This window comes from Balaenoptera ricei, chromosome 17 (assembly GCF_028023285.1).
Source record: "Balaenoptera ricei isolate mBalRic1 chromosome 17, mBalRic1.hap2, whole genome shotgun sequence".
Taxonomy (NCBI): Eukaryota; Metazoa; Chordata; class Mammalia; order Artiodactyla; family Balaenopteridae; genus Balaenoptera; species Balaenoptera ricei.
Window position 1 is genome coordinate 28243014 of NC_082655.1, and position 20038 is coordinate 28263051.

Consider the following 20038-nt stretch of genomic DNA (forward strand, 5'->3'; position numbering starts at 1 on the left):
GGTGGCCCTTTGGAGGACCACAAACTGGTTACGTTTTTTTTTTCCCCCAAGAGTCAATTTTCACCTGTTAGTAGTGATACAGTCCCTGTTGAGAATGCATGGCATGAGGCACAAGTTATAATTTACCTGACATTTCAATTTTGATGCTCTAAAGAACTGTTAAGGACATTCTCTTTACATAATTTTTTCCAGGATATGCATTGCCAAGTATCTGCTGACCAAGTTTGTCTTAAGTGCCACTGAAGTGACAAAAGGCAATTTCATAGATTATTAAGAGCAGCAGTAACAATCCATGAGCCATGACTCTGTGCCAAGCTCTGTACTAAGTGCTTAACAGGCAGTGTGTGCTTTAATTCTCACACAACATCTGTGACTTAGGAACTTTTATTATTCCTGTCTTCTATACAAGGAAACTGAGGCACGGAGATTCATCGCTGGTAAAAATACAGTAGAGGGTATTCCTTGTTTCAAAAACTGATATCTAATAAAATACATTGGAGAAGAGTTATTTTATACTAGAAGGGAAAAGCCTGTCTGGAAATCCATGAGCCAGAGATTAGATGTATGGTGGAGAACATAAGATTAATAAGATAGATACAGAGAATAAATGATTACTACAGACCCCGGGCCTACAAAAGCCATAGATGCATTTTCTTTAATTACATCACAAAATAATTTATTGGAGCAAGGAAAGGTTGACATGTGAATAGGGTCCATCATGGGACTTTAAGTGAAACAACATGGATTAGTATCCAAGATCAGAGTAATTTCACCCCTCTAATCATCTAATTCTTTATCTTTAAAAAGAGAACAATATTTATGCCATAATACTATGAAGACTGAATGACATAATATGTGTTAAATTCTTAGCACAGTGTCTGGAATCTTGTATCACTTTACGATCATCATTACTATTCTCCTCATCAGTTAAGCTTCTGTTGGCAGATTATGACCAATAGGTAGAAGTTATAGTGGGATAGCTGCTTCCTCAATATAAAGATTTTCTAAAATGAGAGCTGTTGCAAAATGGAATAGGCAGTATTGTAACCAAGTGAGCTCCTGATGAAACAGTTCAAGTCAAGAATAGAGGATTACTCCTTATACCCAGATTGTGAGATTGAAACACCAGCTTCCAATAAAAAGAACCAGGGTTACTTGCAGGAAGAACTTACTCCCAGTCTCAGCAAGAAAAAAAATATTACAACATGTGCTTGTCATATCAGAAAGTGAAGAAGCTAAAAAAAACCCAAAAACAGTCAGGGACTTCCCTGGTGGCACAGTGGTTAAGAATCCACCTGCCAGTGCAGGGGACATGGGTTCAATCCCTGGTCTGGGAAGATCCCACATGCTGCAGAGCAACTAAGCCCCTGTGCCACAACTACTGAGCCCACGCACCACAACTACTGAAGCCCACGTGCCTAGAGCCCGTGCTCCACAACAAGAGAAGCCACCACAATGAGAAGCCCGCGCACTGCAACGAAGAGTAGCTGCCGCTTGCCACAACTAGAGAAAAGCCCGCACACAGCAACAAAGACCCAACGTGGCAAAAAATAAATAAATAAATAAATAAATAAATAAATAAATAAATAAATTTGTAATTAAAAAAAGAAAACAGTCATAAGGAGGAGGACTTAGGCACCAACATGAAAAGGTTCTGAAGGTCAACGAGAGGGCATTTTCAGTATCAATAAGGTTAATGTTCACAATGGATTAGAACATATCAAATATGTTTAAATCCATGGAACTAATAATGATACTAATAACAAAACAAAACAAAAACTCCTTGTTATCTTTGGAGGATGCTTGGCAACCAACTCATTGTTTTGAAAACTAGTTAATAAGAGGAAAGAATCAAACATTTTTTCTATCTAAACTATCCTTCAGGGTAGTCAGTGGTCTGGGGAAGCCTCTCTTTAGAGAAATATTTGAGATTATAAATGAGGAGGGAATAGTAGAATTAAAATATCACCATTTTAAACCTCAGTGATTCAATAGATCCAGGCAATGATAATTAATAACTGCTAACATCACAAAAGGAAAAACAATCGTACATTATGTGCCTATTAATGGAAAAATAACAACCAACTATGAGGAATTAGTGCCTAAAAATTGAGTCCCGGTCTGGTCAATTTCCTAGTTCTAAATTTTCTACTTATGCATAGAAAATACAAGGGAGGCAGGGACTAGTTAAATTCTAGGGATGCATCACTAAATTCAGACTATTAGAAACACTATAGGACAGATGACCTAACTTCTTTTATAAATAAATTGCAAGGAAAGAGAAATGAATTAGAGATTTAAGATTCATAACCAATTGCAACATGGATCTTATTTAGACCCCAATTTGAACAAAGACAGCGAAAGAGAAAGACGGAAAGAAAGAAAGGAAGGAAAGAAAAGAAAGAAGGAAAGAGGAGGGGGAGGGGAAAGGGGAAGAGGGAAGGAGGGAGGAAGGAAGGGAAAGAAGGAATGAACTGGAGGATTCTGAACAATCATTTGATGTTTAGAAATAATTACTAACATTTTAAAATCTGATTCTTAGAGATGTTTTTAAAGAAGTCTTTTAGATTTACACACTGAAATATTTCTAGATGAAGTAATACATGGTTGCTTCATTCATAATAGCCAAGATATAGAAACAACCTAAATGTCTATTAATGGGTGAATGGATAAAGATGTGAGATATCTCCCTATCTATCTATCTATCTATCTATCTATCTAAAACATTCCACTGTGTTTATACATATATCATATCATTCAGCCAGGAGTGAGAAAGAAGGAAATCCTGTCATTTGGGACAACACGGATGGACTTTGAAGGAATTATGCTAAGTGAGATAAGTCAGAGATAGAAAGATAAATGCTGTATGATCTCATTTATATGTGGAATCTAAAAAAGCTGAACTCATAAAAATAGAGAGTAGAAAGATGGTTACCAGGACCTGTGGGGTGGGAGAAATAGGGAGCTGTTTAAGGGTATAAGCTTGTAACTAGTAGATAAATAGTCTTGGAGATATAATGTACAGCTTAGGGATACAGTAAAAATACCATATTATAAACTTCAAAGTTGCTAAGAGACTAGCTCTTAATTGTTTTCACCACACACACAAAAAAATAATAACTATATGACATGATAGAGATGTTAGCTAATGCTACTGTGGTAATCATATTGTAATATATAAGTGTATCAAATCAACACATTGTAGACCTTAAACTTACACAATGTTATATGTCAATTATATCTTAAAAAATATATGCTTGCTGCTTCAAAATAATCCGTGGGCTTGAGGAAAATGGGTGAGCTCATAGATCAAACAAGACTGGCCAAAGTTGATACTTGTGGTAATTGGTGATGATAAGCATTATATTATACATTTCTCTATCTTTGAAATATATTTGAAATTTTCCTTCAAACAAAAATAACAGGGGCTTCCCTGGTGGCGCAGTGGTTGAGAGTCTGCCTGCCAATGCAGGGGACACGGGTTCGAGCCCTGGTCTGGGAGGATCCCACATGCCGCGGAGCGGCTGGGCCCGTGAGCCACAATTGCTGAGCCTGCGCGTCTGGAGCCTGTGCTCCGCAGCAGGAGAGGCCGCGATGGTGAGAGGCCCGCGCACCGCGATGAGGAGTGGCCCCCGCTTGCCACAATTGGAGGGAGCCCTCGCACAGAAACGAAGACCCAACACAGCCATAAGTAAATAAATAAATAAATAAAAATTGAAAAAAAGGGAAAAAACTTTAAAAAAAAAAAAAAAAAAAAAAAAAAACAGATCAGTGTGCTTGTTATGAAACGATTTCTGTTTGAGGGCAAGGTTGGGCTAGCTGTTACCTAAGGTCATTGTTAATTTGATAATTATTTTGTCTATAAAGATAAAATTAGTAGAATAATGTTAGGAATTGGGTTCTGGAGGGTGGCACCTGACTGCATAATCCCTCTCAAGCCTTTATTTTTCAACGTGTTAAAAACAAGACATCAGGCCCAAAATGGAGTCACTTTTGCTAAGCCCTCCATCATCAAACAGACTTAATTACAGTTTCAGTTCTCCTGAAATGGAACCTTAAACCAGTCCATCATGAATTCCCTGATCAGCATTGGTTAGGTAATCTGCCTGATAAACCTCTGCCCCCTACAGGGAAAGTAACCTTGCAATAACCAATCCTCTTTTTTGCCTAGTAAAACTACCTTGTTCCTGCTCCCTTTTGCCTATAAAAGTCTTATTTTGCACAGCTCTTTGACGCTCCTTTGTATCAGCTAGATTGGATGCTGCCTGATTCATGAATCCTTGAATAAAGCCAGTAAGATCTTTAAAATTTCCTCAGTTGGATTTTGTTTTTTTAACACAGATGATCCTATAAAGGAGTGAGGATTATTTAAGAACTAAACACAGAAGAGACCCTGCTATATTTCATTTAGAAAAATAAACTGGATTTGTACTAACCTTTAAATGTCACAGTGTTTTCAGTGAATGAGCTGACTAGGACGCGTGCACCAAAAGATTCCTTCAGCCAACCTGGATAATCCTCACCAAGTATTTTGATGTTTCTATTCAGTATCCCAACATCAGCTGCTAATGTGTAGCTCAGACCGGTTCCAGGAACATGGTATCTTTCAGCTGCAGCAGAAGGACAGTTAGATTATTACCAACACTAAGAAATACCTGTCTTTATTAGTTTCTCTGCAGCTCACAGACCACGTAACTTTCTAATATGCCAAAAGTCAACACAAATACATGAATTGATTAGAGTTACACGCTTACATGTACACAGATGGCAGCCAGAAATTATACCTTTTTATTTATAAAATAATCAAAAGTATTTCTTCTATTTACAGCAAAAAGGTTATTATAATCAGCACTTACAAAGTTACTGCTTCATAGGTATTTTGCAAACACTTCAAATTATACACAAAAACACTCTTGTGAGACAAGTTGGGAAGCTTACTGTAATTTTAACAGATGAGGAAATGAGATAGAGAAGTAAATGAACTTGCCCAGGGCCATGTAGACAGTCAGCAATACGTAGGTATTACCTCTCCTGATACCTAAACCTTGGTTTGTTCCTCTTTTCCTGTGACATATTTTGTACCAACTACAATTCTTTATAAATATGTAGTAGTATATCAAACATAGTCTGTACATTTACATCTTAATAATTTTGAAACAGAACCTAGGGGCTTCCCTGGTGGCGCAGTGGTTGGGAGTCCGCCTGCCAATGCAGGGGACGCGGGTTCAAGCCCTGCTCCGGGAAGATGTCACGTGCCGCGGAGCAACTAGGCCAGTGCGCCACGGCTGCTGAGCCTGCGCTCTGGAGCCCGCGAGCCACAGCTGCTGAGCCCACGTGCCACAACTACTGAAGCCCGTGCGCCTGGAGCCCGTGCTCCGCAGCAGGAGAGGCCACCGCAGTGAGAGGCCTGCGCGCCACAATGAAGAGTGGCCCCTGCTCGCTGCAGCTGGAGAAAGCCCGCGTGCAGCAGCAAAGACCCAACACAGCCAAAAATAAATAAATAAATAAATAAAATTAAAAAGCAAAACAAAACAGAACCTAAATTACATTCTACGTTTCTAGAAGTCTTACCCAAAACTTTAAGACATGCAGGTACATTTCAAACAGAGAGAAGTGTTTGGTACTTTAAATGAAAGAATCTATACTGTCGAACTTCAAACACTATTTTACGATTAAAATGTTCTTCAAAGAAACCTTTTTCTTTAGATTTAAAGAAAAAATATGTGATATAGAATGATAGACACGTGCTTCTATCAAAATACTGCTTTAAAAAGTTCTTTTAAGTTTCTTTTTCATGCAAGTCTGATATCCACCAGTGCATAATGCCGCCTTAGCTGTAGCTCTCAGGAGCATCAGAAGTATCTGAATGGCTTTTCTAACGTTACACTCCTGTCTGCTTCCACTTCCTGGGATTCAGATGAAGGTAGCATGTGAAATGGGGAAAGGCTGGGGTGCTGGGAAAGCCCTGATCCTACAAGTTGAAAGATCATCTTCAGTTGATTCTGATTAACTCCTTCTTTCCTTGAGAATTAGAGTTTTACCATTTTGCTGTAGCTTGTCTAAGTGCAGTTACCGCTGAGGAATGTGTCAATGAAACAAATCAGGACAAAGATGCTCTTGGATCAAGGGTTCTCAAATTTCAGTGTGCGTACGAATCTCTAGAAGCTTGCCTAAAACAGAAAGTGTCAGCCTTATCCCATAGAATGTAATGGTCACTGCTGAATATTTGCTGAATGAATTAATACACACAGCAGGGACTCTTTGCAGCCAACACACAAACAGTACCATCCTTTGGGTACCAGTGCCAATCTAGGTGAAATGCTCCTCTAAAAATCTGAGATGTTTTATCAAATGATTGTAATTACAGAGGAGAGCACTAAACTGTGAATATTTCGAGACATTTTAATTATATATCTATTTGGTTAAAGAACAGCCACTTACCAAAGTGAGTATAGGAAAGGGTATCATTGAGAATGAGAATTTTGTGATCATGCAGGATTTTAACGATACTTCTAATTTCAGTCTGGTGGAAATCATAGCTTGTGGTTGTTATCACAATCTCTTCTCCTTCCTTAGAAAAATTCAAGTGCCAAATTCAAGAACAATTTAAAAAATAGGTTTATATTTCTTAATAACTATTAAACAATTCTAATTTAACTTACATTGGTTACAACCATGGTATTATCAGAGAGAACAAATCATACATTTAGGTCCCTAAAATAAATATGCTTTTGTTTGATAGCAAGAATTCTATATTTTGAATTATCTCAACATTTCCTTAAGTTGAATTCAGTCACTTAATAAAATCATAGGTGATATACATTTTTAAAATTAGATATATCAAAGCAAATATATTCACATTTTTATTAAAAATTGGTCAGGATAATATTGTTAAGACTTAAAAAATTCCCCCCAGATTTTTTTTTTTTACACAGTTAACTATCACTGGATATTCCTGAAAGGTAAGAAAGGCAGAGATAAGTGACAGAGCGAGGTTAAGTCTTAGAATCTCTGTATGTCATATATGACAAGCTCCTCTTTGTCAACCAAGTCTCTGCTCAAAAGTACTTGCAGGGGAGGTCAAAGAACTTTTTCCTCTACCCTTCCAAGTTCTCAGCTGGGACCCCTGTAACAAAAGTCATTAACAAGAGAAAAGCATATAGATTTATTCAATATAAGTTTTACATGACACGGGAAATGAAGACCTGAAGAAATGGTTAAACCTGAGCATTTTTATGGAAGAGTGGAGAGTAGAGGAAAATTGTGATAGGGTATGAGCTAAGTGTAGGAAACTGGGAGAAACTGCAAGGGTTGGCCATTCAGATTCTTCTCTGTGTCACTTTGTCTCCAGAGCTGAGGATGTCTCTTTCCTCTGGGTATAAGGAGGGCAACTGTCACATGAAGGTTTTGTGACCTGCTTCAGGGGAAAGCCAGAAAGTCCTTCCTGCACGTGCAGAAATTTCTTCCCTTAAAGTATTCATATTTTGGGGTAGCATGTCCTGAACCCTGTCATACCCTTGAGAGAGGCTTTCTCTGGCCACTCTATTTAATGTTATCTGCCACCCTCTACCATGGCAGTCTCTATCATACCTGTTTTATTTCCTTTATCACAAAGATTATAATCTGAAATAACACACATTTATCTGTTCATTTAGTGTCTGCCTCTCCCACTTCAATGCAATTTCCCCTATAGTTTGACCAATTTCTTCACAAATGAATCCTCTATGCCTAGAAAATGTCTGACATTAGGCTAAATATTAATTATATAAATAATAGGCAGAAAATATTAAGTAGATAAATACTAATAAATGATAATTGGATAAATAATAGGGATATTTAAATCATTTAATCACCTTTTAAAAAGTAATCACCCCTCAACTATCACAAATACGAATATATTGTAAGTAGCTTATAATAACTCTCAATAAATCCTCCTTCTATTTACTGATTTTACACTACATTAAGAGAGCCAACCCCATATGTTTTGATGATTTGTATTCATTTACTCATACTAAGCCTCACTTTGTTCTGTGACCTTATAGCTTATTCTCAGCAGAAAGGAACTGGCTGAAATCTGAGAGCCTGGAAAAGTAATCCATCCATTTCCTTGACCCTTTAGCATTAAAAAGAGTATTTGTAAAACATGTGAGTCTGTGGCCTATGCAAGCCTGTGAGTGTAGTAGAGATCGGAATTGCCACCATTCATATTTTACCAAAATCTCTTATTTAACTCAGGCATGTTTTGAATATCACTGGGCATCAGGATTTGTTTTCTTCTCAAATGCTTAACATGTAAAATCACAAATTAGAAGTAAAGAGATAACCAAGATAACAATAAAATGTATTTAAAATAATTCTTTTTTCTGTTTTGCAAGAATTTGTAAATAAATATTTTTTACCCCCAAACTTTCATATTTTCCTTTCATAACTAATATATATATATAATGTTCTTTATATGTTCTGAAGAACCTTTGACACCACAATTTTCAAATGCCTGCTATCAAGTCAGCTTTTTGAGTGCAAGCTAATTGCAAAACATACATTTCTCTTCTGGTTAATCATGTGACAAAACAAATGTCCATTGGGATAAAGAAGAAACCTTAAGTTGACCCATGGCGTGTTTTCACTTTCCACCACGTAGTAATTCCTCTACCTGCCAGTCCACAGCATCCGTCAGAGAGAGGACTTTGGAACCTGCCTCTGCGGTTTCTGAGAGCTTAGTTTTGTATATCGAACGCGGAATTCCATGAAGATCCAGCTCACCAAACACCCCTGCAGGAGAAAAACACACTCCTATTTATTCACTGCATAGAACTGAGTTAAGTGCTAGTATAAAATGAAACAGTCAGTAGATATATTTTAATAAGCGATTGAACATTTTAGAATGAATGGAAAGAATTGGGGTTATCTGCTCAGGGCTATATAGGAAGGCTTTGGCCCTTTGCCCTACTTCTAGGAATCTGGTCCCTATAAATTGAATTAGTATACAAGGATACATCAATGAGGATGCTTAATACAACAATATTTGGAAATATTAGAAAAACTAGAATTAATCCAAATGTATATCATTATAAGAATGGAGTAAATTAGAATATATTACTAATACTGTAGTGTAATATGCTATAAAAATGAAGAGTGTTACATGTTAAGTATCGATCTGGAAAGATATTCATAATATGTTAACAAGAAAATTGCATAGTAATATATTTAGTTTGACCATGTTTTTGTATAAGGCACCACAAGTCATTTTATGTAATATGAATACAGGCATAGATAAAAAGCATGAAAAACACATGTAAAAATTGCTAATGTTAGTTTCCTCAAGGGGAGAGTAGAAGATATATGTTTTCTCTTGATATTATTCTGTGTTGCTAGAAATGTTATTTTTGAAATAAAAACATAAACACATAAAAGCAAAAAAAAATTTTTTAAGACTGAATTTGTCTGCCTCAGGAAATTTTTCTTTAAGATTTAAATTTGTCTGTCTCACAAGAGCTAATTCAATTTTAAGCCACTTTTTAATCCCCTTTTTTATTGTCACTGATTTGGAAATTGTACATCGGAGCAACTGAAGCACATTTATGTGTCTTTTAAATAAATATACAGTGGTATTAATAAAAGCAGTTATTTATTAGGACCAAATTAAACCCTCTCAGGTCCTTTGCTTTCTAGGCTCGAATAGGAATACGTACAGCCTCACAAATGCAACCGGAAAATTAAAACTTAGCAACAGTTGTGACTGGATAACTGATAGCGAGGCAGGAGACATAAGGGCCCCCAGGACAAATGGTTTGAGTTCATTCCTTGCGGACGGATACTCTGAGGTGGGAATAACAGGACAATTGAGAGAGGAGGTTGGGCCCTGCCCAGGTAGAAGATAAGAAACCACATATTCTTTATTCTTGAAGTCAGGAGACCTCCCTGACTACACATGAGCAGAAAGGCTCCTTGGAGGTCAAAAGGGGAGTGATTCTAAGTGATGGCAACTAATGCTCACTACCCATAGGCCTCTTCGGTAGAATCCATCTTGGCTAAGAGATGCATGCGCACACATGGGAAAATCCTAAGATACACCAAATACGGACTCTGAACCAGGCAAATCAAAATGATTGGTCAAAGGAAACAGGGAAGAAATGCCCCATAAAAGTGATTCAAACTGCCCCGAGGGCACAACTCTCTCTCTGAGCCCACCCATGTGTCTATCCAAAAGTACTGTACTCTTTTTTTCTCTTAATAAACACTTTGTGTCACTACTCTCCGTCTTTGTGGGAATTCTTTTTCTGCAAAGCTGTAGGGCCAGGGCCTTTTCACTGACCACTGGTGTAGTGGCTAGGATTCGGTGCTCTCACCACTGCGACCCGACCTCAATCACTGGCGGGGAACCAAGACCCTGCTTCAACACCCGAGATCAATAGCACAGCCAACCGATCCACAGATTTTTAATACTGTGTAGGAATAATACATAACAAAGTTACCTTTTAGGGGAAAAGTACTAAAATATGAAAAATATTATTGCTTATATACAAGAAAGATTATGAAGAAAACCAGATTAGAGAAAGAATATACATATGGAGTGATTCATTAATGTTAGTGTTGCAATAAATTACATTTTGGAAATATGCACATCTGTATCTATTTTAATGTGACATGATTTAATTTTTTAAAATCTCAGCAACTTTTATAACCTGTTCCTACAAATCAATGTCTGTAAAAACTTCTGAAACCATAATAACATCATGAACTCATAACAAGTCTTTTAGTGCTACATGTTCTAAAGTAGATTTGCAAAACTAATATGACTCTTTTGGTATCTGGAAACACATACCTAGGACCTTTGATCCTTGATTTGGTCCTTCTGGAAGAGCCCACTCTGGAGTAGAACGATTCCCTCTAAGAACAATCTGTAATTCTCCTTTAAAAGGGTTATCTTCCCAGCCACCAATTAATCTACCTCCCTGCAGTGAAGCAGAAAATTGTTAATACTTCAAAACTGAGCAGGAAAAATTTCCCCATAAAAAAGGAATTAGGGGGGCTTCCCTGGTGGCGCAGTGGTTGAGAGTCTGCCTGCTAATGCGGGGGACACAGGTTCGTGCCCCGGTCTGGGAAGATCCCACATGCCGCGGAGCGGCTGGGCCCGTGAGCCACAACTACTGAGCCTGCGCCTCTGGAGCCTGTGCTCCGCAACAAGAGAGGCCGCGATGGTGAGAGGCCCGCGCACCGCGATGAAGAGTGGCCCCCGCTTGCCGCAACTAGAGAAAGCCCTCGCACAGAAACGAAGACCCAACACAACCAAAATAAATAAAATAAATAAATTAATATTTAAAAAAAAAGGAATTAGGAAGACTGGCAGCCTCCCCTAGTAAAAATGAATGAATTTTTGTTTTACAAAGAACAGTACTGTAACTAGAAGTGACCTTAATTTAACCCATCCACTTTGGGATGGGCAGTTTAAATGATTTTTCCAAGGTCAAATTCAACATCTACTTACTGTCAGAACTGGACCTGAAACTGAAACCTCCTAAAACCTAAACTAGTGCTTGAACAGATCACACTGTACTTTAAAATAATGCGGCATATATAAAATATACTCTTCTATTTATATCTAAGCTATGTTTTTCATGAGCCATCACTGTTAATAAAAATTGCTATTACTAAATGCTTGCTGATTCTATGCCAGGCATAACATGCAAGGCTTTACATATTTTATATCATTTAATCTTTACACTAAACCCATGAATTGGAATTACTATTCTCATTTCATAGGTGAGAAAACTGATGCTGAAAAGAAGTAAAATAACGTAACCTGTTACCAAACTATTAAACAGTGAGGTAAGGATTCAATTGTAGCATTAATTTACCTCTAAGCTCTGTATCTAACCAAAATACCACACACCTTTAAAGCATTAAAGGCCTAGTTTTATGAAAGAAAGGCTCCCACTTATTTTTTAGTGGTGCTTAATAGCTTTTTGGTTAAGCTATTCTTTTAAATGAACACCAATAAAAGACTGACGGAACAATTAAATTGATTAAACTATTACACGTTCAAGACCATCTGAGGTTTATGAGAGAATGAGGTGATTATTCCAAACAACTGACATTTTTTTATTAGTCTGCTCCTGGTTTTCATAATCCCATCTACATTCATTCATTTTAAGAAATACTGTTTGCTTTCTTAAAAAAAAAGGCTTGAAATCTTTTAATTTTTTTCCTCAGAACTCCAGTGGATTCTCTGTTAGTTGCAGCAAGCTGTGAGTTTAGCTTTACCTAATAATAATACAAATATTCTAAAGGATTGAAAATGAGCAATCCTCACACTAAAAAGTAGCATGATAATTACTGCTTTAGGAATGTGTCATTAATATTTAAAGGAGAGCAGAAATATATTGAACTTAGGCTTGCATTTCATGGGGTAGAGCCAGTTGTGTTTTAATCACATCAGGTGCATATGCTTTCTTATAATTTGCTTAGTAAATCTCCAACATTTTAGCATTTGGCTAATAAGGGTATAAATTATAAGACTGTCACTCTTACCTGCAGTGATATGTAGGTAGCATTCAAAACAACTTTTCTATAAGAAGACTCTGCAGCTCCCACATTATGCTTATCTTCCAATTCTAGAACCCCCCAAATAACGAGTCTTTCCATTGGTGGAATATCTGTGTCTGCCACAATCCATGTTCCTATAAAACAAGACTTTATTATAAGGAATATAACATAATCCATAGACTATAGCCTATAGATAAAACACTGACAGCCCTATCAGTGAGTCCTAATTTTGAAGTTCGTGAGCCTTTTTCCACACAATGACTAATTCTTGTCTCTCTCAGAAAATCTATTATTCTTAATATTCCGGTTTAAATCCACATAAAACCCAGAAGCGACGTCTGACATCCAGAACACGACAACTGAATCCATCTCTTCACATTTTCTCTTTCTCCAAGGCGTGCTGCATAAAGGTATCTACCCTAACTGCTAACTATTGTGGTATAAACACAGCATTTTATTTATTTACATTTATGCATTTACCTTCAGGAATAACAACATTTGCTCCTGGGTGAGGTATGGTATAATTATTTTCTTGAGATGACTGCCAAAAAGAATCATTTGACCATAAGCTGAAAAGAGAAAAGAAGTATTTCCATTAAGTTTTATCTCTGTATATTTAATGAGCATCTCCTTAGAGTGTAGCACTATACTAGATGTTTTAGGGATGACAGAATGCAAATTGGATAGTTTGTAATTTCAGTAAATACACAAGCTAATGTACGCTATTAGTAAAGTACTCAACACACACAATTACATATACAGTTTTTTCTCCACTGAAGAAAACTTCCTTTCCACCCACAATACGAATCACATTTTCTCCTACTAAATCCTTATTGTGATACCCTAATTTTGTCTAAAATGTAAATAACTTAACTTCCTTATAAGATTTCACATGGTGGAAAAGTGAAAAGAAATGCATCCTTTGTCCATTTAAAGACCCTTACATATGGTGCTATTTCATAGGGAAAGGGACAGGAGGGTATATAGTTGGCTAGATTCTATGAAGGGAAGGCTGGAAGAATGGTCTGTGAATAGGCAAGGATGGGTCAATGAGGGTAAGCCGCTGGGCTGGGGGCAGGACGGCAGGTCTATAACCGGAGTGAAGGTTACGTTACATTGAAATAAATATGGAAAGCACAGTTGGAAGAGAGACGGTCTCCACTTTCCATCACTATGCCTGCTTGAAACTATCTCAGTGCAAATTGTTACAAAGAATGTTATTATAAAGTTGATTGCATTTTCCCATTTAAAAATGTTCACAGGGGTTGCTCTCCTGACCTAGTAAAAATGTTTAAAAATTCTATGATACTAATGCAGGAATTTTACAAATAACCAAAACAGTTTGTTTCGTTAAAAGTATATTTTTGTCACACATTTGAATTACTAAGCTGTATTACTAAAAAATCTGTTGATCAAAAATCCTGTCATAAAAATTTTGTCTTCATGGATTTAAAAGAGGTTAGCAATTAAACGATCATTTAGGATTATTTAGATTCACAGTAATACATTTTTCATGACGCAATCTCAATGGTTTATTTAAAGGTTGTATCCATCTAACTAAATAAATTCATCAGGATTGTGCAGATTCAATAGTTGAGTTCATCTAGCTTTTCTCAAGCCTTTCATTCTTATCCCCAGCAGCACTATACTACACGTTATACATTCTTCTTCTAATTGCCCACTGTTACGACCAAAAAGCCCAGTACTTCTTAAACTAAGCATTTGTGTGTTGTGTAGCTAGACCTGTATATTCTAGTCCTGAGGTACCAGTTTTGGATCAAGATTCTGTTTGTTTTCACTGATAGCTATTTGCAAAATACCAATTAATAATTCCAATTATAGCTATTTCCAGTGAGCAGAACTCATATTGTGAGAGGAAAAACACCTATCCTATGACATATACATGTAGTGTATCAACACATACCTCTATCACATCCTGGTCTACACCAGTCTAAATCTATTAATGAGTCATAATAAATATTAAGTAAATATTGAATAATTTTATCTACCTTAGACTATCTAGGGCTTTTTGGCCAATAACCTTTATGGCCCGTATTTCTTCTGAAGTTCTCTAGACTCTTTTTATGAGCCTCCCTGCTTTCTCTACTGTCCCTCTGTTACACAGAGTAGTAAAAGTGGCCTTTTCAAAATGTAATGTCACTTATCAGCTGAAACATTTAAAGGCTTCTCATATTTCTTAACACTAACTGCCTGCATGACCTGAATGGTCTGATTTCCACTTATTTCCAATGCTATGCCCAGGCCACTCTCCCCTGCTCACAAGGGTCCAGCCATGCAGATTTCCTCTCAGTTCTTGGATATGCCACACTCTTTCCCACATCAGGGCCTCTGCCCAAGTTGTCCCCTTGGCCTAGAACCCAACCTTCACACAGCCAGCTCTTCCTCATCCTTTGGCTCTCAGCTAGAATATCCCCTCCTTTGAGAGGCTGTTCCTAACCATCCACCCAAAGGAGGCCCCTGCCATGTTGTTTTCTGTCCCAGCCCCTTATCCATTCCCTTTACAACCTTTATCACAACTCAAACTCATGTGCTTTATTTTCTGTTTACTTTTTTGTTTGTTTGCTTGTGTTGGCATCTGTCTCTTTGGACAGAATGTGAGTGTTATGGGGGCAGGGACCACATCTATGTTGTTCACAACTGAATCTCAGAGCTCAGCACAGTGCCTGGCACATAGCAGGTGCTATTTTTTAATGGTTGAATGAATATATAAACAAATTCAATTATTATTATTCTTTTGTGCAACGTTATCGCAGAATCTGTATATTCTGAAATCATAATTCACTTAATAAATAATATTGATTTGTACTTGATGTACAGTAGTGGGCTCTTATGTGCCCATTAATTGTTAACTTTTATCATCACCATCGTTATTTGTATGGTTATTATTTGCCCATAAGGGACACAAATATACATCAAATCAGGATCATGCCTTTAAGGGTCTTAAAGACTAGTACTGTTGTGTACTAGTACCATCATGTATGGTAATTACTATAATATAAAGTAGAAAGTTATGTTTCATATGAGAAGTAAAGGTAAAGGACTTTATAAGTTTCAAAGACAGAAAAATTATTTTTAACTAGAAGACTTAATATATATTTAGGAAATGGAATATTTGAAATAAAATTAAATAAGTTGTATTATGAGACTTGACCAAGACTGTTATTCTATTTAAAATATGATACAAATGAACTTATTTATAAGACAGAAGCAGGGCTTCCCTGGTGGCGCAGTGGTTGAGAATCCGCTTGCCAATGCAGGAGACACAGGTTCGAGCCCTGGTCTGGGAGGATCCCACATGCCATGAAGTGGCTGGGCCCGTGTGCCACAGCTGCTGAGCCTGCGCTCTAGAGCCCACGAGCCACAGCTACTGAGCCCGTGTGTCACAACTGCTGAGGCCCGCGCACCTAAAGCCCGTGCTCTGCAACAAGAGAAGCCACAGCAATGAGAAGCCCGCGCACTGCAGCAAAGAGTGGCCCCCCGCTTGCTGCAACTAGGGAAAGCCTGTGCACAGGAATGAAGACCCAATGCAGCCAAAAATTTAAAAAAAAACAAAAAAACAGAAGCAGACTCGCAGACATAGAAAACAAACTTACGGTTACCAAAGGGGAAAGGGGGCGGGGAGGGATAAATGAAGAGTTTGGGATTGTCACATACAAGCTACCATATATAAAATAGAAAAACAAGTATGCACAGGGAACTACAGTCAATATCTTGTAGTAATCTATAATGGAAAAGAATGTGAAAAATGTATATATATATAACTGAATCACTTTGCTGTACACCAGAAACTAACACTGTAAATCACCTATACTTCAATAAAAAATAGGGCTTCCCTGGTGGCGCAGTGGTTAAGAATCCGCCTGCCAATGCAGTGGGCCCGGGGTTCAATCCCTGGTCCGGGAAGATCCCACATGCTGTGAAGCAACTAAGCCCGTGCACCACAACTACTGAGCCTGCACTCTAGAGCCCGTGCGCCACAACTACTGAGCCCACGCACCTAGAACCCGTGCTCCACAACAAGAGAAGCCACCGCAATGAGAAGCCCGCACACCACAAAGAAGAGTAGCCCCCGCTCGCCGCAACTAGAGAAAGTCTGCATGCAGCAACGAAGACCCAAAGCAGCCAAAAATAAATAACATAAATAAATAAATTTATTTAAAAAAATAAATAAAAATAAAAACACTCACATACACAGACACAAAAAGACAGTTACTCTAGAGAAAGAGATGCCACCTGCTAAGAAAGCATTGTATCAATGAGGACACAGTTTCTGGTGCTGTTGGAAGTTTGTGATCTCAGGTAATTCACTTAAGGTCTTCAGGCTTCAGCTCTCTCACCTAAATAATAAGGGAGTTGGTCTAAAAATCCAGATCTAACGTTCTGCAAGTATGAGATTCCCAGTAACTTTCACACAAAATTTTTGTGAGATTTTTTTCCATTTTGTCATCAGGGTGGTTGTAAGGCTCAAGTGAAACAATGAGTGTGGAAGTGCTTTGGGACCTACTGTGCAGGAGGAGGGCACCAGTATCTCAGCCAGGATGACATATGGAAAGGATGTTGTGAAGACCTACTGAAGTATATTAACGAACAAAAGGCCTGTATACTTATATGTGGCTGGTCGCTTCCTGGGAATTGGTTTTCTTGATGGAGGATGTACAGGAAAGCAATCCTGGAGAACACAGCAGTAAGCTTGGAAATTAATAACAACATCCTTCACATCAGGATCCAGGGTCCCAGAAATGGACTGGCTCTGATGAAGGCCATTTTTTCCTGACACTGAAAGTGAAGTAAAAGCAGTTTAAAGTAACATGATGATCAAAGTACTTGAATGTAAACAAAATATGGCAATTTGAAAATATTCTTTAGATAGTAACTTGGTATAATTCAAATGTATGGAATAGGTATGAAAAAATTCTGACAAAATGCACATGTCTGATTAAGAAGCAGAGTAAAAATACCTTGACAAAAACAAATATTTTAGAACTCGATTAAACTGTACTCTTAAATATTTTTATTTTCCAAAAATAATTAAATAATAAAAACGGAAACAAAATATATGACAGTTCATTGTACTCATTTCCTCTAATTTTGTGAAATAAATGTTGGGGCCAATTATGAGTGTTGGTGCTACCTCCAAACATAAAATGTAAGTTATAAATTCAAGTCAAGCCTCTTCCAGGGTAAATTTAGTCTCCATTCTTTAATTCAACAAACATTTATTGAATTCTGCTATATACAAGGCACTATATAACACATTTGCCCAGTAAGCAATTTTTTTCCACCTTTAGATGAAGCAATAGATAAAACAATCACTTTTGCCTACTGAATACATACCCAGGTAATATAGAGTACTCGTGTTTGCTTCAAGGTGCCAGTCTCCATTCTTGCTAGTATTCCAATTCAATGGATTTGAAGAGCCATTCCTCATATCAATGATATTAAACATATCAGGATTTTGAGTGAAGTTATGAGATATGATTACATAGTCTTCTTCCTATAAAAGTTTGCAAAAAATGTGACTTGTTTTATATGCTAATATCCTGTATAACATACACTAATTTTGATGACATTAATTAATTAACCCCATATTAAAACTTAACTTTTGGTTTTAGTTTGGTTTTCATCTTGCACTTATATTTTGTTTATTAATGTTTCACCTGTCTATGGTAATAACGCTAACTCTATCACTAAGGCAATGAAAGTCTTTCTTTCTCTCTCTCTCAATATATATATATATATATATATATATATATATATATACACACACATATGTATATATGTATACATTCAGAGAATATTTAATTTCTATAATGTTTCAAAACATCTGAAACAGTGCTAGGTATTGTTTTTTTTTGCTGCCCGTAGGTAGTACAAGTAGAAGAACGTGAACAGGGATGAAAACACCCAATTCAGGATACTGGTGACCATTAGCAGTGAAGAGTGGGGATTGATTTCAGAGTAAGCCATACAGAGGACTTCCACTTCACCTAAAAATGTTTATTTCTTTAAAAAAATCTGAAGTACATAGTCACATGTTAGATTCAGATAGAGCTAGGTGGTGGGAATATAGGACTCAGCCTGTTATTTTCTGTATTTGCTATATTTCATAATACAAATAATAAAGCCCTTAACTGGCACCCAAAACATCATAAGCACTGAATAAATGTTAGTTATTATCATGGTAATAATAACAGGGCACAAGCTTAGTACTACAGGAATGTGGCAGAAAGATGGCTTACTTCTGATTCTTAAAGGAGGGGTTTTTTTTTGGCTTGCTTCTGAGATTTAGGATGGGTCATGAAAAGTGTGCAGGACTTTACCAGGTCAATATGTGAGGCAAGGGCATTCTGGGCCTCACAATTGGTGTAAGGATGAGTGTGTGGGCTGCTTTTGAGTAATATGCAATCAAAATTATTAGAAGATGGATTATGCAACTCTTTGTTTACCTTAAATCCATAGAATGTTGACGTATACGAAATGTTGGTTATGTGATCTACACTTTTAAAATACCAGTTAATGTGCTTTGCATTTGGAATCAGAGCCATCCATCCAGACATATGAGTCAGTCGTTTCTTCTGAAAGGGAACAATGCTTGTGCCTATAGAACATAAAACAAATCACAGTAATCTCTACATCTAGAAAATTCCTTCTCTTATGAACAAGTGCAAAGGTAAATATTACTCTAGTCTACGGAAGTCTCTAAAGAGGTCAGTATAGTATTTCATTACTTATGTTCTAAATGTCTTTGTTTACCTGAAGGCCCCACTGTTCAATATCACACTTAACTGAAACATAAAATGCTTTCTCACTTGGAATTCTGAATTGAGATGGAGCCTTTATTCCTTAGGGAAAAATAAAATTGAACTATGATGACAATAATGACCGCTAAGACAAAAGTGCTTAAATATATCAATACAATTTTTAAAATACATTGATCTAAAATATAATTCCATTTATATTCTTTTAAGAACTTAATTCTTCAGAATCCTTGATCTGCAAAGTATGCAAATATTAAGTCCAGAACTTTATTAGATTCTCCTATATGGGTTTTGTTAATCAAAATCAGCCTAGCAAGTATGAATGAAAAACTTTGATTCAGAGCCCTTAAGGAACTAGACTAAAGTAGACCTACCTCTAACACTGGCCATGATACCCTAAATTTTGTGAATGATGAACTTGGAACCTGAACTACCTGTTATGGGAAAAAAATTTAATTTGAGAGAATGCCTGACAACTTCAGTTGAAGATCTGAAAAGATCTCTCACAATATAAAGAAAAACATCTGTGATTAATGAATTAATTCTATTTTTTCCTTTCCCTTCTCTCCTTCTTTTCATCTCTGATTGAATTTTATGTTAAATTTGCAACCTCTTCCCTTACAAAGTTAGGTGGAAGAAGCTAGGAGCAAGATTACAAAATAAACTGCCATTCTTTTCCTTTGGGGATAAGGCAAAACAAATTCCAGTATCAA

The 20038-nt window shown here is 36.9% G+C and overlaps 1 protein-coding gene across 1 annotated transcript in view; it reads right to left on the reverse strand.

Moving 5' to 3' along the window:
- Positions 1-20038, reverse strand: part of PKHD1L1 (PKHD1 like 1) — a 150916-nt gene that overhangs the window by 33734 nt on the left and 97144 nt on the right. Inside the window, exons 51-59 of the mRNA XM_059901432.1 lie at positions 19014-19165; positions 17902-18061; positions 17172-17343; positions 13027-13115; positions 12532-12680; positions 10826-10955; positions 8654-8772; positions 6442-6571; positions 4437-4610 (exon numbers count right to left, since the gene is read on the reverse strand). Of these exons, the coding sequence (XP_059757415.1) occupies positions 4437-4610; positions 6442-6571; positions 8654-8772; positions 10826-10955; positions 12532-12680; positions 13027-13115; positions 17172-17343; positions 17902-18061; positions 19014-19165 (1275 nt within the window). The remainder of the gene's footprint in view (positions 1-4436; positions 4611-6441; positions 6572-8653; positions 8773-10825; positions 10956-12531; positions 12681-13026; positions 13116-17171; positions 17344-17901; positions 18062-19013; positions 19166-20038) is intronic.